Raw genomic sequence first — 25,797 nt, forward strand, 5'->3', positions numbered from 1 at the left:
CATGTCAAAATCATAGGTCGAAATTTCCCACCCCCATAACTCGACCAAAACTGAACCGATTTGCATAAGGCTTGGCTTTTTGTACATATTTTTCCATCTCGATTAATCTGGCATTCAAATCTGACTACGTAAATTTTAGTCGAATTTCATGTCAAAATCGTACCCCTAAGACTCGTATATAGACATATGTAGATCGAAATTTCCCACCCCCATAACTCGGCCAAAACTGAACCGATTTCCATTGGGCTTGATTTTTTGTACATAGTTTTCCGTCTAAATAAATCTGGCATTTAAATCTGACTATGTAAATTTTAGTCGAATTTCATGTCAAAATCTTACCCCTAAGATTCGTATATAATCATAGGTCGAAATTTCCCACCCCCATAACTCGGCCATAACTGAACCGATTTTCATAGGGCTTGATTTTTTGTACATAGTTTTCCGTCTAAATTAATCTGGCATTTAAATCTGACTATGTAAATTTTAGTCGAATTTCATGTCAAAATCTTACCACTAAGACTCGTATATAGACATAGGTCGAAATTTCCTACCCCCATAACTCGGCCAAAACTGAACCGATTTTCATAGGGCTTGCTTTTTTGTACATAGTTTTCCGTCTAAATTAATCTGGCATTTAAATCTGACTATGTAAATTTTAGTCGAAATTCATGTCAAAATCTTACCACTAAGACTCGTATATAGACATAGGTCGAATTTTCCCACCCCCATAACTCGTCCAAAACTGAACCGATTTTCATAATGCTTGATTTTTTGTACATAGTTTTCCATCTCGATCAATCTGGCATTCAAATCTGACTATGTAAATTTTAGTCAAATTTCATGTCAAAATCTTACCACTAAGACTCGTATATAGACATAGGTCCAAATTTTCTACCACCATAACTCGGCCAAAACTAAACCGATTTCCCTTGGGCTTGATTTTTTGTACATAGTTTTCCATCTAAATTAATCTGGCATTTAAATCTGACTATGTAAATTTTAGTCGAAATTCATGTCAAAATCTTACCACTAAGACTCGTATATAGACATAGGTCGAAATTTCCCACCCCCATAACTCGGCCAAAACTGAACTGATTTTCATAATGCTTGATTTTTTGTACATAGTTTTCCATCTCGATCAATCTGGCATTCAAATCTAACTACGTAAATTTTAGTCGAATTTCATGTCAAAATCTTACCCCTAAGACTCGTATATAGACATAGGTCGAAATTTCCCACCCCCATAACTCGACCAAAACTGAACCGATTTGCATAAGGCTTGGCTTTTTGTACATATTTTTCGTCTAAATTAATCTGGCATTTAAATCTGACTATGTAAATTTTAGTCGAAATTCATGTCAAAATCTTACCACTAAGACTCGTATATAGACATAGGTCGAAATTTCCCACCCCCATAACTCGGCCAAAACTGAACCGATTTTCATAATGCTTGATTTTTTGTACATAGTTTTCCATCTCGATCAATCTGGCATTCAAATCTGACTATGTAAATTTTAGTCAAATTTCATGTCAAAATCTTACCACTAAGACTCGTATATAGACGTAGGTCCAAATTTTCTACCCCCATAACTCGGCCAAAACTGAACCGATTTCCCTTGGGCTTGATTTTTTGTACATAGTTTTCCATCTAAATTAATCTGGCATTTAAATCTGACTATGTAAATTTTAGTCGAAATTCATGTCAAAATCTTACCACTAAGACTCGTATATAGACATAGGTCGAAATTTCCCACCCCCATAACTCGGCCAAAACTGAACCGATTTTCATAATGCTTGATTTTTTGTACATAGTTTTCCATCTCGATCAATCAGGCATTCAAATCTGACTACGTAAATTTTAGTCGAATTTCATGTAAAAATCTTACCCCTAAGACTCGTATATAGATATAGGTCGAAATTTCCTACCCCCATAACTCGGCCAAAACTGAACCGATTTTCATCGGGCTTGGTTTTTTGTACATAGTTTTCCGTCTTAATTAATCTGGCATTTAAATCTGACTATGTGAATTTTAGTAAAATTTCATGTCGAAATCTTACCCCTAAGACTCGTATATAAACATAGGTCGAAATTTCCCACCCCCATACCTCGGCCAAAACTGAACCGATTTGCATAAGGCTTGGGTTTTTGTACATATTTTTCCATCTCGATTAATCTGGCATTCAAATCTGACTACGTAAATTTTAGTCGAATTTCATGTCAAAATCTTACCCCTAAGACTCGTATATAGACATATATCGAAATTTCCCACCCCCATAACTCGGCCATAACTGAACCGATTTTCATAGGGCTTGATTTTTTGTACATAGTTTTCCGTCTAAATTAATCTGGCATTTAAATCTGACTATGTAAATTTTAGTCGAAATTCATGTCAAAATCTTACCACTAAGACTCGCATATAGACATAGGTCGAAATTTCCCACCCCCATAACTCGGCCAAAACTGAACCGATTTCCCTTGGGCTTGATTTTTTGTACATAGCTTTCCGTCTAAATTAATCTGGCATTTAAATCTGACAATGTAAATTTTAGTCGAATTTCATGTCAAAATCTTACCCCTAAGACTCGTATATAGACATAGGTCGAAATTTCCCACCCCCATACCTCGGCCAAAACTGAACCGATTTGCATAAGGCTTGGGTTTTTGTACATATTTTTCCATCTCGATTAATCTGGCATTCAAATCTGACTACGTAAATTTTAGTCGAATTTCATGTCAAAATCTTACCCCTAAGACTCGTATATAGACATATATCGAAATTTCCCACCCCCATAACTCGGCCATAACTGAACCGATTTTCATAGGGCTTGATTTTTTGTACATAGTTTTCCGTCTAAATTAATCTGGCATTTAAATCTGACTATGTAAATTTTAGTCGAAATTCATGTCAAAATCTTACCCCTAAGACTCGTATATAGACATATATCGAAATTTCCCACCCCCATAACTCGGCCATAACTGAACCGATTTTCATAGGGCTTGATTTTTTGTACATAGTTTTCCGTCTAAATTAATCTGGCATTCAAATCTGACTATGTAAATTTTAGTCGAATTTCATGTCAAAATCTTACCCCTAAGACTCGTATATAGACATAGGTCGAAATTTCCCACCCCCATAACTCGGCCAAAACTGAACCGATTTGCATAAGGCTTGGCTTTTTGTACATAGTTTTCCGTCTTAATTAATCTGGCATTTAAATCTGACTACGTAAATTTTAGTCGAATTTCATGTCAAAATCTTACCCCTAAGACTCGTATATAGACATAAATCGAAATTTCCCACCCCCATAACTCGCCCAAAACTGAACCGATTTCCCTTGGGATTGATTTTTTGTACATAGTTTTCCCCTAAATAAATCTGGCATTTAAATCTGACTATGTAAATTTTAGTCGAATTTCATGTCAAAATCTTACCCCTAAGACTCGTATATAGACATAGGTCGAAATTTCCCACTCCCATAACTCGGCCAAAACTGAACCGATTTGCATAAGGCTTGATTTTTTGTACATAGTTTTCCATCTCGATCAATCTGGCATTCAAATCTGACTACGTAAATTTTAGTCGAATTTCATGTCAAAATCTTACCCCTAAAACTCGTATATAGACATAGGTCGAAATTTCCCACTCCCATAACTCGGCCAAAACTGAACCGATTTGCATAAGGCTTGGCTTTTTGTACATAGTTTTCAGTCTAAATTAATCTGGCATTTAAATCTGACTACGTAAATTTTAATCGAATTTCATGTCAAAATCTTACCCCTAAGACTCGTATATAGACATAGGTCGAAATTTCCCACTCCCATAACTGGGCCAAAACTGAACCGATTTGCATAAGGCTTGGCTTTTTGTACATAGTTTTCCGTCTAAATTAATCTGGCATTTAAATCTGACTATGTAAATTTTAGTCGAATTTCATGTCAAAATCTTACCACTAACACTCGTATATAGACATAGGTCGAAATTTCCCACTCCCATAACTCGGCTAAAACTGAACCGATTTGCATAAGGCTTGGCTTTTTGTACATAGTTTTCCGTCTAAATTAATCTGGCATTTAAATCTGACAATGTAAATTTTAGTCGAATTTCATGTCAAAATCTTACCCCTAAGACTCGTATATAGACATAAATCGAAATTTCCCACCCCCATAACTCGGCCAAAACTGAACCGATTTCCCTTGGGTTTGATTTTTTGTACATAGCTTTCCGTCTAAATTAATCTGGCATTTAAATCTGACTATGTAAATTTTAGTCGAAATTCATGTCAAAATCTTACCACTAAGACTCGCATATAGACATAGGTCGAAATTTCCCACCCCCATAACTCGCCCAAAACTGAATCGATTTTCATAATGCTTGATTTTTTGTACATAGTTTTCCGTCTAAATTAATCTGGCATTTAAATCTGACTATGTAAATTTTAGTCGAAATTCATGTCAAAATCTTACCACTAAGACTCGCATATAGACATAGGTCGAAATTTCCCACCCCCATAACTCGGCCAAAACTGAACCGATTTCCCTTGGGCTTGATTTTTTGTACATAGTTTTCCCCTAAATTAATCTGGCATTTAAATCTGAGTACGTAAATTTTAGTCGAATTTCATGTCAAAATCTTACCCCTAAGACTCGTATATAGACATAGGTCGAAATTTCCCACCCCCATAACTCGGCCAAAACTGAACCGATTTTCATAATGCTTGATTTTTTGTACATAGTTTTCCATCTCGATCAATCAGGCATTCAAATCTGACTACGTAAATTTTAGTCGAATTTCATGTAAAAATCTTACCCCTAAGACTCGTATATAGATATAGGTCGAAATTTCCTACCCCCATAACTCGGCCAAAACTGAACCGATTTTCATCGGGCTTGGTTTTTTGTACATAGTTTTCCGTCTTAATTAATCTGGCATTTAAATCTGACTATGTGAATTTTAGTAAAATTTCATGTCGAAATCTTACCCCTAAGACTCGTATATAAACATAGGTCGAAATTTCCCACCCCCATACCTCGGCCAAAACTGAACCGATTTGCATAAGGCTTGGGTTTTTGTACATATTTTTCCATCTCGATTAATCTGGCATTCAAATCTGACTACGTAAATTTTAGTCGAATTTCATGTCAAAATCTTACCCCTAAGACTCGTATATAGACATATATCGAAATTTCCCACCCCCATAACTCGGCCATAACTGAACCGATTTTCATAGGGCTTGATTTTTTGTACATAGTTTTCCGTCTAAATTAATCTGGCATTTAAATCTGACTATGTAAATTTTAGTCGAAATTCATGTCAAAATCTTACCACTAAGACTCGCATATAGACATAGGTCGAAATTTCCCACCCCCATAACTCGGCCAAAACTGAACCGATTTCCCTTGGGCTTGATTTTTTGTACATAGCTTTCCGTCTAAATTAATCTGGCATTTAAATCTGACAATGTAAATTTTAGTCGAATTTCATGTCAAAATCTTACCCCTAAGACTCGTATATAGACATATATCGAAATTTCCCACCCCCATAACTCGGCCATAACTGAACCGATTTTCATAGGGCTTGATTTTTTGTACATAGTTTTCCGTCTAAATTAATCTGGCATTTAAATCTGACTATGTAAATTTTAGTCGAAATTCATGTCAAAATCTTACCCCTAAGACTCGTATATAGACATATATCGAAATTTCCCACCCCCATAACTCGGCCATAACTGAACCGATTTTCATAGGGCTTGATTTTTTGTACATAGTTTTCCGTCTAAATTAATCTGGCATTCAAATCTGACTATGTAAATTTTAGTCGAATTTCATGTCAAAATCTTACCCCTAAGACTCGTATATAGACATAGGTCGAAATTTCCCACCCCCATAACTCGGCCAAAACTGAACCGATTTGCATAAGGCTTGGCTTTTTGTACATAGTTTTCCGTCTTAATTAATCTGGCATTTAAATCTGACTACGTAAATTTTAGTCGAATTTCATGTCAAAATCTTACCCCTAAGACTCGTATATAGACATAAATCGAAATTTCCCACCCCCATAACTCGCCCAAAACTGAACCGATTTCCCTTGGGATTGATTTTTTGTACATAGTTTTCCCCTAAATAAATCTGGCATTTAAATCTGACTATGTAAATTTTAGTCGAATTTCATGTCAAAATCTTACCCCTAAGACTCGTATATAGACATAGGTCGAAATTTCCCACTCCCATAACTCGGCCAAAACTGAACCGATTTGCATAAGGCTTGATTTTTTGTACATAGTTTTCCATCTCGATCAATCTGGCATTCAAATCTGACTACGTAAATTTTAGTCGAATTTCATGTCAAAATCTTACCCCTAAAACTCGTATATAGACATAGGTCGAAATTTCCCACTCCCATAACTCGGCCAAAACTGAACCGATTTGCATAAGGCTTGGCTTTTTGTACATAGTTTTCAGTCTAAATTAATCTGGCATTTAAATCTGACTACGTAAATTTTAATCGAATTTCATGTCAAAATCTTACCCCTAAGACTCGTATATAGACATAGGTCGAAATTTCCCACTCCCATAACTGGGCCAAAACTGAACCGATTTGCATAAGGCTTGGCTTTTTGTACATAGTTTTCCGTCTAAATTAATCTGGCATTTAAATCTGACTATGTAAATTTTAGTCGAATTTCATGTCAAAATCTTACCACTAACACTCGTATATAGACATAGGTCGAAATTTCCCACTCCCATAACTCGGCTAAAACTGAACCGATTTGCATAAGGCTTGGCTTTTTGTACATAGTTTTCCGTCTAAATTAATCTGGCATTTAAATCTGACAATGTAAATTTTAGTCGAATTTCATGTCAAAATCTTACCCCTAAGACTCGTATATAGACATAAATCGAAATTTCCCACCCCCATAACTCGGCCAAAACTGAACCGATTTCCCTTGGGTTTGATTTTTTGTACATAGCTTTCCGTCTAAATTAATCTGGCATTTAAATCTGACTATGTAAATTTTAGTCGAAATTCATGTCAAAATCTTACCACTAAGACTCGCATATAGACATAGGTCGAAATTTCCCACCCCCATAACTCGCCCAAAACTGAATCGATTTTCATAATGCTTGATTTTTTGTACATAGTTTTCCGTCTAAATTAATCTGGCATTTAAATCTGACTATGTAAATTTTAGTCGAAATTCATGTCAAAATCTTACCACTAAGACTCGCATATAGACATAGGTCGAAATTTCCCACCCCCATAACTCGGCCAAAACTGAACCGATTTCCCTTGGGCTTGATTTTTTGTACATAGTTTTCCCCTAAATTAATCTGGCATTTAAATCTGAGTACGTAAATTTTAGTCGAATTTCATGTCAAAATCTTACCCCTAAGACTCGTATATAGACATAGGTCGAAATTTCCCACTCCCATAACTCGGCCAAAACTGAACCGATTTGCATAAGGCTTGATTTTTTGTACATAGTTTTCCATCTCGATCAATCTGGCATTCAAATCTGACTACGTAAATTTTAGTCGAATTTCATGTCAAAATCTTACCCCTAAGACTCGTATATAGACATAGGTCGAAATTTCCCACTCCCATAACTCGGCCAAAACTGAACCGATTTGCATAAGGCTTGGCTTTTTGTACATAGTTTTCAGTCTAAATTAATCTGGCATTTAAATCTGACAATGTAAATTTTAGTCGAATTTCATGTCAAAATCTTACCCCTAAGACTCGTATATAGACATAGGTCGAAATTTCCCACTCCCATAACTCGGCTAAAACTGAACCGATTTGCATAAGGCTTGGCTTTTTGTACATAGTTTTCCGTCTAAATTAATCTGGCATTTAAATCTGACAATGTAAATTTTAGTCGAATTTCATGTCAAAATCTTACCACTAACACTCGTATATAGACATAGGTCGAAATTTCCCACTCCCATAACTCGGCTAAAACTGAACCGATTTGCATAAGGCTTGGCTTTTTGTACATAGTTTTCCGTCTAAATTAATCTGGCATTTAAATCTGACAATGTAAATTTTAGTCGAATTTCATGTCAAAATCTTACCCCTAAGACTCGTATATAGACATAGGTAGAAATTTCCCACCCCCATAACTCGACCAAAACTGAACCGATTTGCATAGGGCTTGGCTTTTTGTACTTAGTTTTCCGTCTAAATTAATCTGGCATTTAAATCTGACTATGTAAATTTTAGTCGAATTTCATGTCAAAATCTTACCCCTAAGATTCGTATATAGACATAGGTCGAAATTTCCCACCCCCATAACTCGGCCAAAACTGAACTGATTTCTATAGGGCTTGATTTTTCACTATTCCATTATTCGGGCAAAACTCAACCGATTTTCACGAGGCTTGGCTTTTTGTGCATAGTTTGTCTCAAGATTATTTCGGCATCTTAATCATTATTAAAAATATGTATATAAATCCTTTAGACTTTTGCGAACGTAGCGTTATAAGAAGTATTTTAGGTATTGTTGAAACTAATTCTATGTCGTTTAAATATTCCTGCTTTTAGGAATTACAATGATTTCTGTGTCAGATTTACCAATCAGAGTCTGACTCTGACTGACAATGACCTTGACCTGGCTTTACTAATAAATGCCCGTTTACCGGAATTACTTAGTTTTGTACTGTTTAAGGTAATTGCTTAATAAAATAGTACACAAACAAAGATTATGCCTGAACCAAAAAATACTCACGAAAATTTTGCAAAATTGTGAGAAACGTGCGTCGTCGTTTAGAGTCTCGCAATTTCCGTACTTTTATAGCGTTTGCCATGGCCCCAAAAATTCACATGCACTTGTTTATTTTACACAAAATAAAAAATCCCAACCATACTACGTAAATTCAGTATAGCATGTATATTATTCTTTGAGATGTTCGACTCGACATGATCAAATAAATAATTTCAGCCCTAGGGCTGAGATTTGGTTTAATTTAAATGTTTTTCATAAGCACACATCATCGTTATAAAAGATTCAGTATTAGCACAAAGTTTTATCAAGAAATACTTGCTCTTCATTTTAAATCATGTACAAAATTATCTTATTGTGGTGGGTGAGTTTACGAACTGCCATATATTTTCATATATGCCATATATTGTGTAAATCCTAGTATTTTTCTATGCGGTCAAAAGCGTGTTTATTTTAACTCTATATTTTTTTTGTATTTTACGTTCATTTTTATTTTCACTTATTTGCATTTTGTTATATTTTTTTTTTTTGCATTTTCAATTCGTTTGCTTTTAATTTTGAATTTTCTTCACTCACTGACAGCAGTCCGAAAACGTTCCGCAAATGCCTTGGCAGACAGGCAGAACTTAAGATGAGCAAATTTTCAATAATGTGCGCAAAAATTGTATGTATACATAAAAAATATATATGTATATATAGTGCAGTTAAAATCGATCCATTTAAATACACATCAGTTTTATATACCTGGCGAACTGTTGAACATCGTTGAAATAATGAACATCAAATGTTTATCGAATGATTCATAAAATCATTCACACACAATCATGTGAATATATAAATAACATAATTTACCGAACTATATACAAGAGAGCATGTTTCAGCCAAACAGAGCCACAAAGTGTGCTAAAACTGCACTAAACCATAAAAATTGATGCGATGTATTAAAATGGGGAGATGGGCTGACATCCTTTGGGGCTAATAAGTGTTGCCGGATGCAAACGCTTTGCATTTCCGGCATTTGCAGACCCAGTTATAATTACGCCGCATAATTGAATAGCCACAGAGCATATATTGCCTGTAATCGAGGCTTGTAATTGCTGAACGACGTATGGAAATATGCCGGTGAAAATTATATGGATGGTCAAAGCGAACTTTCAATCTTTACAGTTCGCTAGGCTGTTGGCCAACAAACTGTGAACACAAATTGAACACGTGCCCCTTTCCTTGCCCACCTGTGCGGCACGTCTGACAGGTGTTCCACATTTTTGACTGTGCTTTCAGTACTGTAAATTGTGTGTGTGTGATATGTGTACTCTAAAGTAGTATGCGATGCGGCTGCTTTTGTGGCCCAAGGTTCGACCCTCGCGCCGCATTAGTTGCAATTATTGTGGCCTCTTGACATTCTTCTTTATATTGAGTGTCCACATGGCTAGCATTTCTCAGCACTCACGCATTATCGATCCCAGAAATAAGCCTGCTAAACCACTTGACGCGGGCTGAAACTTAAATTGTCATCGATTTTGCTTCGATAAAAACAGAAACGTGAATTAAAATTAGCTGACGAACTTGCCCTCAAGAGGCTTCAATGCAAGCGCCATAAGCGGAGGCTTATCTAATTAAAAACATAGCCAATTCCATGCCCTTCCCTCAGTTTCTCGCTCTAACTGCAATGTAATTGCAACTAATTGGATTAAAAATTACATTCACGCACTTTGAGATCCGAGCTCGCAACAAAAATATAAAATAAATGCAATTTCAAATTCAGATATTATTTCCTTTATGTAATTGCGTATCGGTTGCATCTGGCTCCGCTTCCATCTTTGGCCCTGGCATATCAGCAATTTCTTTTCTATAGAAATCGTTATTTTATTTACCATTTTATAGTTTACCAGCGCAGTGTGTGGCGTGGAAAATGCAGAAAAAACAACAACAACTCAATGAATGGAAAAAATCGGAATTAAAAATGCTGTACAAACATTTCATCGTACAAGCAGACCGCCACAGTGAACACTGGCTATGAAGTCGACAAATCAGTTCAGACAATAAGCAGATAAGCTAAAAAAAAAAATTGTAAGAAGTAGCATTAAAAAAACCCAAACCCTAGCCTGTGCTTTAAGTCCGATTCCATGTTGTTAGCCCCAAGACCTGGTACCAATAGCGTATTTTCACTATGTCGCTGAAGCCACAGACACAGAAATTCCCCAAGAAATATTTTATTTTCTGATTATGTACATTATTTGTTTTCCTTTTGCTTTTTATGAGACTTTTGCTGTAGTTGTGCGCCAGCATCACGTAATAAATTTCATTATGGCCACAAAAATTGGATCGCGTTTACGTGCAGATGTAATAGAGAGTCTTGCAAAACAACAAAAAAAAACCTCTGCTTACTGTGTTTAACAAGCTTTGATTAGGCCAAGTTGTAATTTTTAAATAAAATATAAAACTATATATGTGTTTTTTTCGACTGTATAAGCTGAAGAGAGGTTGGGCGGCTAAAAGCAACAATTACACAATACTCTACGCCCTGTCTCAAAACAAAAAACATTTGTTTCGTGTTTGCCAATAAAAAGCTCATTTCATCAATGTCATGTCATGTTGCACACTTTGTACATGGGGAACCCACATCAGATAGTTGTCGGAACACGTGCGGTAATTATGGTGGGGCCCAATAATTTTGTTTAATAATGCAGCAATCGAAAAGAAATACAAATGATGGAAAGAGCTGGATGGACATGTTAGGTTCAGCCGAAACGATTATGGCCATTAGGTAAATGAATCAATGAAAAACATGAGGATGCCTTAAATTAACGAATATTAAATACACTTTACCAAGTAGAAGCTTTTTATATATTTCATCTTAAAACACAGTTATTAAATTTGCTGTAGTTAATCTCATAAATTGAAAAGTAAATTTCAACAATTGACAAATTCAACTAGTTGCATTAATATATGGACTTCCAACAACATCAGGGCTTGCCTTGTCTCGCCTGATTTCATGTCTAAGTCTCTAGGCCCGAGACCTCAGCCTGGCCTTAGTCGGCCAAGTTTATCAAGAAACAAGTTTCCGATTGGATGTTATCGAATTACATTCGCTACGTGTGTTATTGAGAGTTCCGCTAACGAAACGCTTTTAAATGTACTCACAGAGAACTGTGGTAAATTAAATAAATGAATGCGGCATTTGCCTATATTTAAATTTGATCGTCGAAGTCGTAAGAAGAATGCGCATGCAAGATTAAGGTGAAAAACATTCGGACACGCCCCAGCGACAATGAACTTGAATCCCCAAATATATTCAAATCAAAGCGTTAACAAAAATTTACCGGACTCGAATGCATGAAATGTGACTGTCACAGATAAATCATGCAAGGTGCACCCTTAACCAACTAATGGAATTGTATAGTTTTATGGAAAATTTTCTAGAAAAAGAAAAAACAAAATAAAAAACATGGATAGGAACACGACTAGCAGCCAGGTCGCAGCCAGATCTTCAACAGGTAAAATATGAAAAAACATATAGCAATAGATATTTTGTTGAAGGAATTATAAAATCCTCTGTGCAGTCAGGTAGTCAATTGCTTGAGGTTTGTTGTATGCATGGCCTTTGTTGGCTCAGAGGAGTTCAAAGACATTTGATTCTTTGGGGATTGGAACTTATGTTGCGTGTGCCGCAGCAGTGATTCAGAACATAAAGGACTTCAAGGTAATTAAAATGATACATTCTTTCATTTTTTATTGATGCCACACCCAGGAACTCAATGCCAAATTCCTCACCCTTAGCTTAAGCTGGATACCTGAGACAATTACTTAGGATCGGTCAGCTTTGTGGCTCGTTACTTGGCAACTATTGATTTGATGTGCAAGCCAAACAAATCCGATCCGATCCAATCAGAACCCAACCCAAAAACCAAACCACAGACAACGCTTGGAACGCAGTGAAATGCAAATGATTGAGCATCGGATCGCTCTAGTGTGAATCTGGAGCAAATCAATATCAATATCAATATCATGCTGAATGGCGTGTTGTCTTTCATATGGGAAGTTGTTGACCCAGACAATAAAACAGATAAGACTAAGGCTCTATGGTAATTGAAAAACTGGCGAAGTTTGAAATCTGAAATTGTTTAGAATTTATTTTATTTTAATACGAAGAAAAACCAACTCTTCAGACAACGTCGCATGTTTTTATGCTGCACCTCCGATTGCGGCAGACTGTCAACTGATTCCATTTGATGTATAGCATTTATTAGGCCCCAACCCGCTGCACCTCCCTATCGCAGATCATTTGTCAAAGTGTCATAGCTTCGATTGTTGTTGTTGTTTTTGATTTTGTGTACGGCATTGTTTATAGTTTGGCGTGGCATCTTCTCTTTTTTTATATATATTTTTTTGCCGTCACATCGTCGAAATCTGAGCAATGTTATTGTCTGAAAATTGAGCAACATGCTCCGGTTCGGCATGCGGCTGAGATGGGTTAGCTGAGATTAGCATTCTAGCATCTCGAATGAAATAGCATAGAATGAGAATAAGAATGTGAATGTAAATGTGGATGAGGTTTCAAATGAAGCAGACAGTAAATAAAAATGAGCAGGTTTTTTAGGATTAAGCAATGGGCCGGTAGCTGAAGTCAAGCCAGTTGAAAAGATGCGCTCCAAAGATTAAAATAATAATAGGGATTGCACAATAAAAGGCTGAAAACCGGTCGCCAAGCAAAACCGGTTCGAACCAGGATTGGGCACAATTTTCATATGAGAATCTTCAAATCAATTCCAAACAATTGCAAATGCAGACATTACATGATTTCTTTTAAGGAAATTCGTTGTAAACTTTGATGAATCACGCTTGCAGACAATTTAGCCATAAAAGTAATCGAGTAAAACACGCCGTCAACACCTGTTGCCGCTTTTGGTATTCCAACGAAGCACTTGATACATGAAGTGCCAGCTCTTGTGAATTACTCCAACAACTACATCACATCGAATTTTACTCCTAACTAATAGCTGCCCAATCAGTTTTCAGTTAACCGAACTGTCATAACAAATTATAAAAAATATTGTAATTTTCAATAGATTTTTGCCAGCCCACATCGAATTGCGGCTGGCCCGCGAATTGTTGTCAAGCGTTGGGGAAGAAATTGCTTTCATATTGATTTGATTTATGTACAAATTATTTTTGGACAGCGTACCCAAAGACTTTTCAAACGCTTGTTGAGCATTGATTTTTGCCAACTCACAAACTGAAACTGGGTTAATTGGATTGGCCTCTAACAGTAAAAGGGCCTACACGGCATTAATCGAATTTTATGTGTAGGCATCGAAGCAGGAATCAGGGAGAGCGTGTGCACAATAAAAATCAAAAGAAAAACCATTCTATTAAGTGCAAAATCCGAGCGAAAAATTGAGATATGTTTGGATTGATCAAAAGTGGAAAATGCTTTAAAATATCATATATTATATGCAACAACATTTATAGAGAGAGTCGAACATAATATTTGCAGCTTTACTTTTTAACCAACTTAAACATTTCTATTAAGTCAGAAATCCAAGTAAAAAATTGAGATATATTTGGATAAAAGTGGTAAGGTAATAAAAATATTACACCAAATAGCATTGATCTTATAATATTCTGAACTATATAATGCTGGATCTGGCGACCTTTCCATATTATAACAATAATGTATTGTATATACAGAAGAATAAAAAAAAAAAAAAATTTGCAGCTTTACTTTTTATCTAACTTAATGGCAACATTGTAAAATACAAGATATAAGAATTGTTCTCCGTTTTAGTATAATCTCTAATTGGGTTCTATTCACATTTCTCAACTGAAAAGCACAAAACACATTTTCCACCCAATTATGTGTGCATTGTGAAAATGTGCCGTTAAATTGTTTTTGGCATTCTTTTCCGAATGGTATTTTGTTTGTGAGTTTGATTAAATGCATTGATCATTAAGAATCTTACGAAAACTAGTTTAGACAAAGGCAGCAGCACAGCTAGCGGCAGCTTCCTGCCCGGTCGTATCGTAGATGAATGCCGAAGGTAAGCCACATTTTCGACACCGAAACCTTACCAACACAAACAAAGACACCTGCCGCTGCTGCTGCTGGCCAAGTCAAGTTGGCCAAGCAACAATCTGATGCTGTGGCAAGTCCAACTCAAGCAAACAATGAGCCAGCAGCCAGTTGGTCTCTGGCCGGCTTGTGGTATGCGCTTTATAATTGTGCAGAGCCGCAAAAGTGACCCACTTTGTGGCACAAGTTGCAGGTTGACCAACTAGCTTAGGTTTTGGTAACAATGCATTAGGCTACACTAATAGAGCCTGTTGTTGTTATGGCCACAGTAGCTCGGCCCAAAATAACTGGAAGCCAAATTCTGAGGGCGTTCCAAAGCCCGCATCCGACTAAAACGCTTTTAAGCGAGGCAGAATTGTACAGCTGATAATACCCTATAATTTATGGACATGTTTACGAGTTTTTAAAGTTCTTTTTGAAAGTTCTTTTGTTCTCACAAGAAATGGAATCCCAATAGAATTGTGACTTACACCTCCAGATAAGCTTTGGAGTGCTTAGAGAAAGCGAAAAAACTAAATTCATTTGAATTTTGAATCATTTATTTAAAATTCATTTTTGTTTTATTTTATTTTTCGGTCACTTTAAGGAGAAAATAATATAAATTGAGGTGCCACCTTGTTATTATGGAGAAGCTGCGCGAAAAGCTTGGTCAATTGTTCACTCGAAAGTATTCGGTGGATAAGCCCATGGTGGATGAGGACGAGGAGGCGAGCGAGGAACTCCAGACCAAGGATGTGGTCGATCTAATGCAGCAGCAGCAACAGCAACAGGATCAGCAGAAGGAAAAGCCAAAGACATCGCAGAAGAAGCCAGACAGCGAAAGAGAGTCACATTATGATAACTACAAGCAAAAGAAACCAAGTGCCTATCCGTTGACAACGGCAGATCTTCCAGTGGAAGCGGAACCGATCGCAAATTATATAGATAACATAGATCCGGGCATCAACTATGAGATGGAGTTTGTCGATTTTATCGATCGCAATGCACCGCAGGGATTTGGACAGAAACTGGAGAGTATGCTGCCCTACCTGGGCCTCAGCTTTGTCACCTGGCCCGGCTATTGGGTGTGGCGCGGTTATCAGTGGCAAACCAAGCGCCGAACCGAAAGGATCGGCATGTACATACAAAGGGTAGGTCCACATAGAATTAAGTTAATTTACTTTAATCTAATTAAACATTTCTGGCATAGACCTTCCAGCATGCCAAGCTGATGCAGGTGGCCATTCTGAGCCTTGGCCTGCTGATGGCCACCTCGGCTCGCTCCTCATCGGAGCCGCTCGAAGTACATGAGGTGTCCTACAGGTCGAAACGAAAATGAAAACATGTGGAGCAGCAGGCTGTGCCGGTGGTGTGGTTTACAAAAAATATTACGAAACATTTCAGATTAACTCGAGACAGCATCAAAATTTGAAGAAAATTTAACAAAAAAATAAAATAAATATCATGGGCATTACGAACTTCTTCGAGAGCGTTAAAAATTGGACAGTGGCGCGCGTCCAAGGCACGCTATCGTCCAAGGATGATGAGCGTGAGGATGTGCGACGATTCCCCAATCTGGGCGAGGACATACAACAGGTGGTGCATACGCCGGAATTTGAGCAGGTCTTGGACGCAGCCTCGCCGTTCCTGTTGGCCAGCATGGGCGCCTGGCCGGGCTATTGGCTATATCGGGGCTTCGACTATCACTCGCACAGGGCGCACGTGCCGCTGCCCGTATACATCAGACAGGTGAGTAATTAGTTATATATATAAATTTAATCCCAATTTCTTATCACCTTGCTAGACCTTTTACCAAGCCAAACTGCTGCAACTATTGATTATCATGACGGGCATTATTAGCATGGTCAAGAATCACAACAATTTCCGTATTTTCCCAGTTAGCAACAAGGACTAGTTAAATCGTTCAAATTAAAAGAAAAATCACAACAAAAATTGGTGCAAATCTGAAATCATGAAGTTCGTATCATTGAGAGCCTTTCGCACAGTCCCTTTTGAAACTAAAAATTCCTCCCATTTGTTATTTTAATAAATAAACACTCTCAAATGCAATTGACTTTAAGTGAAGCGTCTCTTATTAAAAACTAAACCGGGCAATTATTTATTGCTGCTGCTGTTGTTGTTTCTTGGCCTCGGTCTTGAGCATTCTTATTTCTTTGACCAGAGCCTGAGGGTCCATGCCAGCCGCCAACAGTTCGATGCTTATCCTAATGGCATCCGGATTGAGACCTGCATTGACCAGCTCGGACATACCATGGATTACTTGGACGATTTTTTCGGTATCTTTGGCACGGCCATGCGAATTTATAGATTCCTGGTTGGACATGTTGAAAATTTCATTAACTAATTTGTTTCGACTTCAAATCAAAGGCCACAAATTTTGTTGCTTATGTCTCAGACTGCTTAGAGCTCTGACAATAATTTGAGTAGAGTAGCTAACAAAAGGAATCATATGGGTTGCAGCTTTAAAGTTTGCTTTCTTCTCAACTCGATTGTCTACAATTCTGCATGTAAGTTAAATTTAAAAAGGTTTCAAGTTCAAAGTTCACAACCATCACTAATGAGCCGACTAATCTACTTAACTGCTATAAATCAAAACAAACAACACCACACACACATACACACACTCACACACACACACATAACAGTAACTGTCGCCCCCGGCCAAGTGGAAAGATAAATTAGCTACAAATTAAACAAATTACTTAAGTTTTCAGCTTTGAAGTGCAGCACGCAGAGCAAAGTGGAAAAACACACACAGAAAATCACAGTCAGCGAACAATTAACAAGTAAACGGTGGACAATTATGGAGAACGAAACTTGTATACCCTGCAATATAAATGCATATGCAGATATGCATATTCGTGAAACTGAACTCAAAAATAAAATGTAATTTAAATATTTTAAAAATTATTTCTCGCGTGGCAAACATCATTAAATTATTTATTTATTTATTTTTATATTTAAATATTTAAATCTTTGTATCTTTATATATTCATGTATTATTTGATGGTCGATTAAACGAGCATCAACATAATTATTTAATATATAAGTATTTGAAAATTGGATGCTAAAAGCCTTGTTTAGAATATATTATTTATTTATTTCTAATTACATCACCGACACGATGCAGGTGTTTTATTTGCCCCTCCGGCCAGCTATGCCCTTAATTTGTAGTGTATTTTAAGCCTCTTACAAGATCTTTTATTAAAGTACAGTTGTTGTTTTTGTTGTTGTGATAAGTAAAAGCGTTTTGGTGATCTATGTGATCTGTTGTATATCAAGTATCTTTGTTATAGTTGTTGTAGCTTTAGTCTCACCTGTATGAGATACATTCTGATGCCGTTGCTGGTGTTGTTGCCCCGGGCTCCGTTTTACAACCAAACACGCACACACACACACTCACAAAACGCAGATGAATATAATTATGCAGCAGCGTCTTAGAGAGGGTTGGGCCAGAGACAGGTATCTGCTGGTATCTGCAATCTGGTATCTGTATCTGTATCTCTATCTGTACACTCTGCGATCGTTCTTGTTATGGCTTTGCTCTATTTGGAATGCAGCTCGCGTTTTTTTTTTTATGATTGTGCTGCTGCTGCTGCCAGTCTATTTGCTTTCGAGTTTAGAGCAATTGTTTCAATTAAATAGAAATTTGTTAACTTTCTCACTTAATGAAAATAAATTGAACACAATACAAAACGTTTTTGTGTGGCTTGGCAAATGTTCAACTTCGTCAGAAAACGAAGCGATTTCCAGCGCGGAATAAATAAAAATGTGCTTCTGTGAAGAAGTTGGACTTCCTGTGTCTTATTGTACAGTTTTATATAGTCTGGCTATATAAAGGTAAATAGTCAACAGTTCAAAATTGTTAAATGGAAAATAAAAAGGTTGCAATGCTTGTATTTAGTTATATATATTTATAGCCATTTTATTGATGGGATTGGTTGGACAACAGCAGCTGTTTCTTGTATTACTGTCCACTTTTTGACACCACGAATATTATTTATTTTCTGTGCTTCGGCCTGCGTCACAAGGTTATGGATTGTCGTTGTTTGTACACACGGTTCACTATGGCAATTTTTGCGCTTGAAATGCCTTTACAAGTTGTTCCATTAAATCGACCAAACAAATTTCAAATACGACCGCGAGCTCAATGCATTGGAACTTGAGCAATTTATAAATCCATTGTGTTTTGGAGACTTTAGAAAATTATATATTTTATTAATACATTTTTTTAGTATTTACAGTTCGTTGGGTTCTTGTTTTTAGACGAGTTAAGAGTGATTTTCTTCTTTTATTATTTTTGTTAAAATTCGATTTATATTTATTTCAACACATCTCCGGTGTTCCCTCTGTGGGAGTTGAGCGCGAACTAAACGTTAAAGATCCAAAAGTTCGGCTGTATACCCCGTAACATAACTGATACGAATGTTATACTCGAAATGGAAATGTTGAACTCAAAATGGCACTGCTGTTGGAACGCGTTTTGTGTCTGGTTGAAACGAATACGAACACATAACATCATCATGACGTTCGAACGGGCAAGTGTTTGTTGTTGTCCAACCGAATGCCATGGAAATGCGTGCATGAGTTATGTTCGAGTCGAGAAGCCGCGCATTCGATTTAGTTGCGTTGCGCTTCAAATGTGTGGAAAACAAACATTTCCTACGACAGCCGTGGAATTTGTGTTATTTTCGGGGGCAACCCAAAGCAGAAATTTAGTTCTTTTGATATGTAATTTGTATTATGCGGGGGATTGGCTTAATGGGCATTAAATGGTTCAAATATTGAGAGGGCGAAGTAAAAGATTTAATTTAAAGTAAAGCTAAGCTAGTTGTGTTGTTTTCTCATGAGTACAAACATTTAAATGAGTACAAACATTTAAATAAAATGAAACCCGAACTTTTAATGCTTTCTAACTTTCCTCGCAAAATTCGCATATCTTGCGCGAAAATCTCCGGACAGTGGAACGCATTGCAACAGGTTCCTTTTGGCCTGCAGGCACAAAAATAAAAGCGTAAGCATAATAATTATACTGGCCAAGAGACCGACTACCACAAAGTGCGCAACCACAATAAATTTAAGAGAAACAGGAAATTTTTGTACGATAACTTGTAAAACATTTCATAACCTGACATAAATCGCAAAAATGACGAACGCACAAAGCAAAGGAGTCAATAAACAACAAAAAAAAAAAACAAAACAGAGAGGAAAAAGTGACTTATAAGGGGCGTGGCAAACAGCTGACTGCCACAAAGTGACAACCGAAGTAACCAGCGAACTGGACATTGTCTAGCGAACACCCTTTTGGCCAGCTGGGGCATTGTACCTCCTGATACTCCCATACTCTGAAAGGGGCCCCGCGTACAGCAATTAAGTGAAAATGAAACTTGCAACTCGCGCTTGTTGTTGCTGTCTCTTATGGCTCGAATGTGTGGCAGGCAGCGTGATAAATGCGGTTATAAAAACCTGCAATCAAGCAGCTTACCAAACGAAAGTGAAACAAAAGTGCCGACAAACCAACCCAACCAACAACCAACCGACTAAACAACCAACAACCGACCAAACAACAACAATCCGAACTGAGACGAGCGTCGGGCGAAAAACTTGCAATTTCCATTTTAATACTCAACAACTTTCGGCTAGAGGCAGGCCAAAGGAATCTCGAATCGCGAGTCGTTTCCACAATCACAGCAAAACATGAAGTGGATGCCATGTTGCGGCACAGCCGCAGACTCCGCTGAATGGAATACCAAAGCGCTGAGACGCCCCTGAGATTTAAACGAGCCACAATCCCAGACACAACACATAAGAGTTACCCACCCTTTCAGCCCTCGCTGCGAGGCTCTGCATCTTCGTTGTCTGATGGATCGGATAGTCTGGGCTTGATTGGCGCTACCAAGGAGCACAGCGTCGAGCCACAGCGGCGGGCGGAGCTCTGTTGGGTATGTCATCAGCATAAATTTTACTTCGCATTCATCATAATTTTTATGCATTTAATTTGTGTTATAAATTGTCTGCCTTGTACAATGCATGCATGCATGGTCTTTGGCCAAAAGGGCCGCCCCAAAATTAACTGAGATTCGCTTTCGTATACCCTGTGTCCATTAAATTGGCAACAAATGCATTTTTGTGAGCCTACGATACATGCAGAAAAACTAACTTTAGGTACAGGGTATGCTCTGGTTGAGCAAAGAGACGTCTCCGACTGCATTTTACACATTTTATATACATATATTCCAGATCAGCATTAACTATCTGCCAAACGGGCAGTTAACTTAATAAAGTTCATGCATCAATAAATTATTTCGTTTTTGTTTTTTCAAGATATATTGACTTTTAAGTACTTCCTCCTTATATTGCCCGAAATCTTATCTACAATACTATATCATAGAACTATGGGAAAAATCGATAAAATTATTATTTTTCTCATAACTCTTCTGTTTTGTAGGCAGCAATAATTGGCTGCACAATAATCCAAAGATAACTTTATATTAAAACGGACTTCTTATCATAGGGCCAATTTGATTTTAACCTACACAGACCCTTGTTATTTTTTTGGTGTTGAAATAATTATTCACTTGAGAAAAGATATAAATGGTAATTGGAGCAGGAAGTCATTTCTGGCAATAGCTCTTAAGCTCAGGCTTGGGCCTATATAGCTTGTACTTCAGCACCAATCAGATGCACACAAAGTGTACAAAATAAACTTGAAAACCAACTCAAGACTATATGGCATATAATCAGGCAGCAGACATGGTCTGATATGTCTGTGCGGTCGCCCCGCTGGCTGGAGGTTTAAGATCGTTAGGCGCGACAGCGAATCAGGTAGTTAGCCAGGTAGTCCCGAGCGAAAGACGCAGTGAGTATCTGACGGATGCATAAGTATTTCGCAATCAACGCAGCCGCCTGCGCAAATGAGGCATTTGCTTATGTTGCAAATGAATGATTTACGAGGCAGCGAATGGGGCGACTTTTTATGCTCTAAAAGGGACCCATCTAATGGACAGACAGGTAGAAATAACCTCGAAAATCCCATTCCCGACAGGAACTGGCTGCCTTATATAACCAGGTCCTAAGCAAATAAGCGAATGTTTTTATTAGCTTACCCAACCGTTTCCGTTTTCTATGAAACTTACCTGCAAATAGATAAAAAATAGAAAATACAGTTTATTAGTCATGGATGCATTTCACAAGGGGATATTATAACAGGCCCAGACGAGTGTCTGGCAAAAAATAAAACATGCGTGGAAATGATTAGGCAATTTCCGTTGACATGCAATTCGCTCCTAAAAATTTCGCCCCTCCATCCTACTCGCTCCGCATTCGAAAGTGCAGTGAAAGACAGCCGTAAATTACTTGAGAGCATAAATCAAGTTTATCCATTGAGGTTTTTCTATTGTTTTTCCTGCACACAGTAGCCGCTTGTAATGACCAAAATGTGATAGACGCTGCCAATAAAGCTTAATGAGTCGGCCTAATCAGAGTCTGAACGCTGCCATTTGAGATGAAAGTTATTCTCCATATCAAAGCGAAAGACGTAGCTTAATTCGATTAGCTCTAGAAATTATAAGTCCACCAAATCTTATATAACAAGTAAGAGGCTCTAGTTGCGAGTTCCCGATTGGAGGATACCATGAATCCAATCTCAGAGATTTTCCCAAAAAAACAGTTTTTCGATATCGATTTTTATCGATTAATTGGAAACGGTGTACGTTATCGATTATCGGAAACAAACTCCTACTGCGCTGGCACTAGGCTGATCTATCTATCCAAATAAATAAATCTATTAAATTTATAATATTTTTCCTTTTTAAACTCTCTAAGTAACGCTGATAGTTCAGCTTTTTGGAGGCCGTCCCTCAAGATGTTCGACACCTGCTTGACCTGGCTGCGCATTTGATGGATGGCACAGTCCCAGACTTGAGTGAGACCTCTGCAAGAGTCAAGCAACTGCCAAGCGCAAACATATTGGTGTGAAATTATTTGTTTTGCGAACTCAAAGAAATCTCTTTGAGCAGTAGTCTCGAGTCGAAGAGTTCAATGGACGTGGCGCGCACACAGAAGGGTCTTTTATATCTTCATTTTTATGGACAGTTAAACAATTATATTTGGTATTTACAGCCAGTTGACTGGGCAGGCAGGCGAAATGCCTGCATGAGGCAGATGTAAAGATGATGCAATGCAACAGTCGAGAGGGGGATGGAGGGGGGCAAGTGGAAAGGCAGCCGGGTGGGTACCAACTGCAATGCCAGGAGCAAACGAGCTGGGCCTGCCACTTGGCACTTGCCACTTTCGTTTTTCGTCTTGGGCATTCGCAACTTTCCAAATATCGAAGCTAACTATTTATTGGCGTTGCTGCTTCTGGCCGATCACGTAGTTTTATGCGGCCAAGCTGACCATTAAAAAATTCTCGGGCCCACACCCCCGCACAGCCAACAATTAATTTATGAGGCCTGTCCCGGGTTCGGCATAAATCACAAGTGAAAACTGCAGCCGCAATTCTCGCCAAGCTTCGTGCATGAATTTAATCAGAATTTTCATATCTGCCAATGCAATATGCACCCATGCCCAGCGCCTAAATATAGCTCCCAGTTGACGTCAAATACTTCTCCGGATAGCCAGATGCAATCTAAGCCGCCGGCACGCATCGACAGCTCAGCCGTCATGCCAGCCATGTTGAGTGGAGCATCAGGTTTTAAATGCTGTCATGCCTCCGATTACAGCTGGCGAGATTTGCGCCATATTCCGTACACAATTGAATCAAATTTGTAGTTTAGAGTGCATGATTTTTCACCGAATAATGGATGCCCTTTGAATTTAAATTGCAATTACAATCGATCGAAAATAAAATTTCATATTAACAAAAATTTCCTTGTTCTTAAATATATTGTAAAAATCAGTCTAAAGGACAAACTATAACCCTTTTAGCCTAATTAAACTGTCAAAAAATTTGATATTTGCAAAAAATGTTGGTATTCGCCCTGAGGAATAGCCTACTTCCACTGTCAACATTTGTGTGAAGTAAAGAAGAGAATGTGAAGTTTGTAAATGTAACATATTTTGAGCAAAGTGGAGCTAGGCTATAAATTAAATCAAACCGATCAGCTGTTTATTCAAAGAAGCGTTACTTTTGCCATTCATATGTTATCAACAACTGTGACACTTGCTAATGGAATGGCAGAATGTGAAATGTTGTAAATGTTACATATTTAGAGAATAGTGTAAACATAGTGGCTATTGTGTGCAGAGCATCTGAAAGTCATCAAGCGAAATTATGCTTGTTTGTTTGTTTCATGTTTTCTCGTAAAATCCAAGCATATAAAAGATAGCGACAGGTAATTGGAAAAGTACGCCTGATATTTTTTTTTCGAAAATACTCTTGCGCCTCGAAAGAGTTGTTTTTTTTTTTTTTTGCTTTTTTTGGTTTTTATTTTTCTTTATAGTTTCTACTTATTTATGAAATCTTTGGCGTAGACCTGGCCTTTGTTTTCTGGTACTCAGCTCATTTGTAAAACACTCACGTGTCACAACTTAGTCCCAAGCATAGAAAACCAGACATGAAAAAAAATGGTAGAAAAAATGCACAAGAGGCACGTTTCGAATTGTAAGTTGCGGTTGCCCCGTTGTTGTCGGATTTAGAAATTGTTTTATACGGGCATTTATGTTTATTTTGCGTTCAAGTTATCCACGACAATGTCTTTGCGTATCAAAGTCAACTCTCGCAACGCTAACTAAGTAAACCTCGCTGAGAGTCAATTGTTCCATGCAGTTGCCAATCCTTCTAGACACATACATGTACGTAACGTAAGGTGTGTCATTTTATTTGTATTGTTATTGTTTGTGGTTTGTTGTTGTTGCAAATTAATTGCCAACTTATATGCAAATGCTGTAATAAGCATTTTGACATGCCTCGGAAACAATGACAGTCCCCTCGAGACTGCAAATGTAAATGTTAACTTCAAAAAAGCCACAAAACAATTTTCCAATGCAGCTCGGCCCACGCACCTTGGCAACAACAACAATTGCAAACTATAACTAAATGCATTTTGAAGTCAACTTGAATGAAATGCCATGCTCGAATTGGTTTACAGACAAACCCAAGCTGCAATTATATCACATTAACATGAAGCATATGCATATGCAGACAGATTAATTGATGGAGAAGAAAAAACAGACAAATGTGTAGAGATCGAAAACAGATCAGAGATAACTTGCAAAACCCTCTACTAATCTAAGAAAAACATATGAGCCAACTTATTTCGAGCAGATTGAGTTCAAAATAATTATGTTTAACTGAAACTAGATCTATGCTAGTCAAGAGGAACTTGTCTTCAAATCAATTGGTCAACGACAGCTGGAGTGGAACTCATTAATCTAAATTATTATTTATTTTCAACGCATGTGGTCTTAATTTTGTCTTTACAAATTTGAAGCGCGAACACTGTTTAGCAGGTTTTCAAAACAAACATTAATGAACACAAAAGGTTTTAATTAAAAGAATCCGCGGTCCTTCAAGAAAAAGATCAAATAAAGATTTAATTTGTTTACATTTTATAATTAAATGTAATACGCTAAATGTAAGTTAGATTAAATTTGCTACAGAAATCAATTAAATCGGAGCCGAAAAGAGACACAGAAAAACAATCAACAATTATCGCAAAATAAAGAAAATAAAAATTAAAGTTAAAGAAGAGATTAATGAACAGAAATTGTAGACTAAAAATTGATTGAGGCATATGCGAAAATAGACTTTCACTTTCGCGCCACCGAATGGAAACCGTTTGCCATTTGATAAATCATACAGGTCCGCAGGTGGCGTTCCCCTTCCCTTCCCGCTCCTACAATTTGCCCCTGGGCAATTGGTTTAATTGGATTGTTTATCGCTAGAACTGAAGACGGACTGAGCGGCACGGGGCACGTAGTTGTCATGCCAGCGGCCTATATTTAATTTTTGTTTTCCTTTATTGACCTCTAATAAACGCAACATTTGCCACATGCCCCAA

General features: G+C 37.4%; 3 protein-coding genes across 3 annotated transcripts in view; 2 read left to right on the forward strand and 1 right to left on the reverse strand.

Annotated features, from left to right (window-relative positions):
- The window catches only part of LOC115768082 (transcription factor LG2-like), an 83,531-nt gene extending 64,471 nt beyond the window's left edge, over positions 1 to 19,060 (reverse strand). Inside the window, exon 1 of the mRNA XM_030712552.1 lies at positions 18,112 to 19,060. Within this exon, the coding sequence (XP_030568412.1) occupies positions 18,112 to 18,126 (15 nt within the window). The 5' untranslated portion in view covers positions 18,127 to 19,060. The remainder of the gene's footprint in view (positions 1 to 18,111) is intronic.
- LOC115768088 lies at positions 15,364 to 16,134 on the forward strand. Its single transcript, XM_030712563.1, has 2 exons — positions 15,364 to 15,924; positions 15,984 to 16,134. The coding sequence occupies exons 1-2, from the start codon at positions 15,418 to 15,420 to the stop codon at positions 16,110 to 16,112; spliced, it is 636 nt and encodes a 211-aa protein (XP_030568423.1). The 5' UTR covers positions 15,364 to 15,417; the 3' UTR covers positions 16,113 to 16,134.
- Positions 16,213 to 16,853, forward strand: LOC115768089. The gene is made up of 2 exons (XM_030712565.1): positions 16,213 to 16,522; positions 16,578 to 16,853. The coding sequence occupies exons 1-2, from the start codon at positions 16,238 to 16,240 to the stop codon at positions 16,686 to 16,688; spliced, it is 396 nt and encodes a 131-aa protein (XP_030568425.1). The 5' UTR covers positions 16,213 to 16,237; the 3' UTR covers positions 16,689 to 16,853.
- Positions 19,061 to 25,797: the final 6,737 nt, after the last annotated feature.

Source organism: Drosophila novamexicana, unplaced genomic scaffold, assembly GCF_003285875.2.
Source record: "Drosophila novamexicana strain 15010-1031.04,08,12 unplaced genomic scaffold, DnovRS2.1 tig00001624-arrow-arrow-pilon, whole genome shotgun sequence".
NCBI lineage: Eukaryota > Metazoa > Arthropoda > Insecta > Diptera > Drosophilidae > Drosophila > Drosophila novamexicana.

What these genes read in the sequence shown, in the direction of transcription:
- LOC115768088 (XM_030712563.1), top strand. Translation starts at nt 15,418, where the DNA reads ATGGAGAAGCTGCGCGAAAAGCTTGGTCAATTGTTCACTCGAAAGTAT. An exon ending in TCGGCATGTACATACAAAGG is followed by an intron (nt 15,925 to 15,983) that starts GTAGGTCCACAT and finishes TTTCTGGCATAG; the next exon opens with ACCTTCCAGCATGCCAAGCT.
- LOC115768089 (XM_030712565.1), top strand. Translation starts at nt 16,238, where the DNA reads ATGGGCATTACGAACTTCTTCGAGAGCGTTAAAAATTGGACAGTGGCG. An exon ending in TGCCCGTATACATCAGACAG is followed by an intron (nt 16,523 to 16,577) that starts GTGAGTAATTAG and finishes TCACCTTGCTAG; the next exon opens with ACCTTTTACCAAGCCAAACT.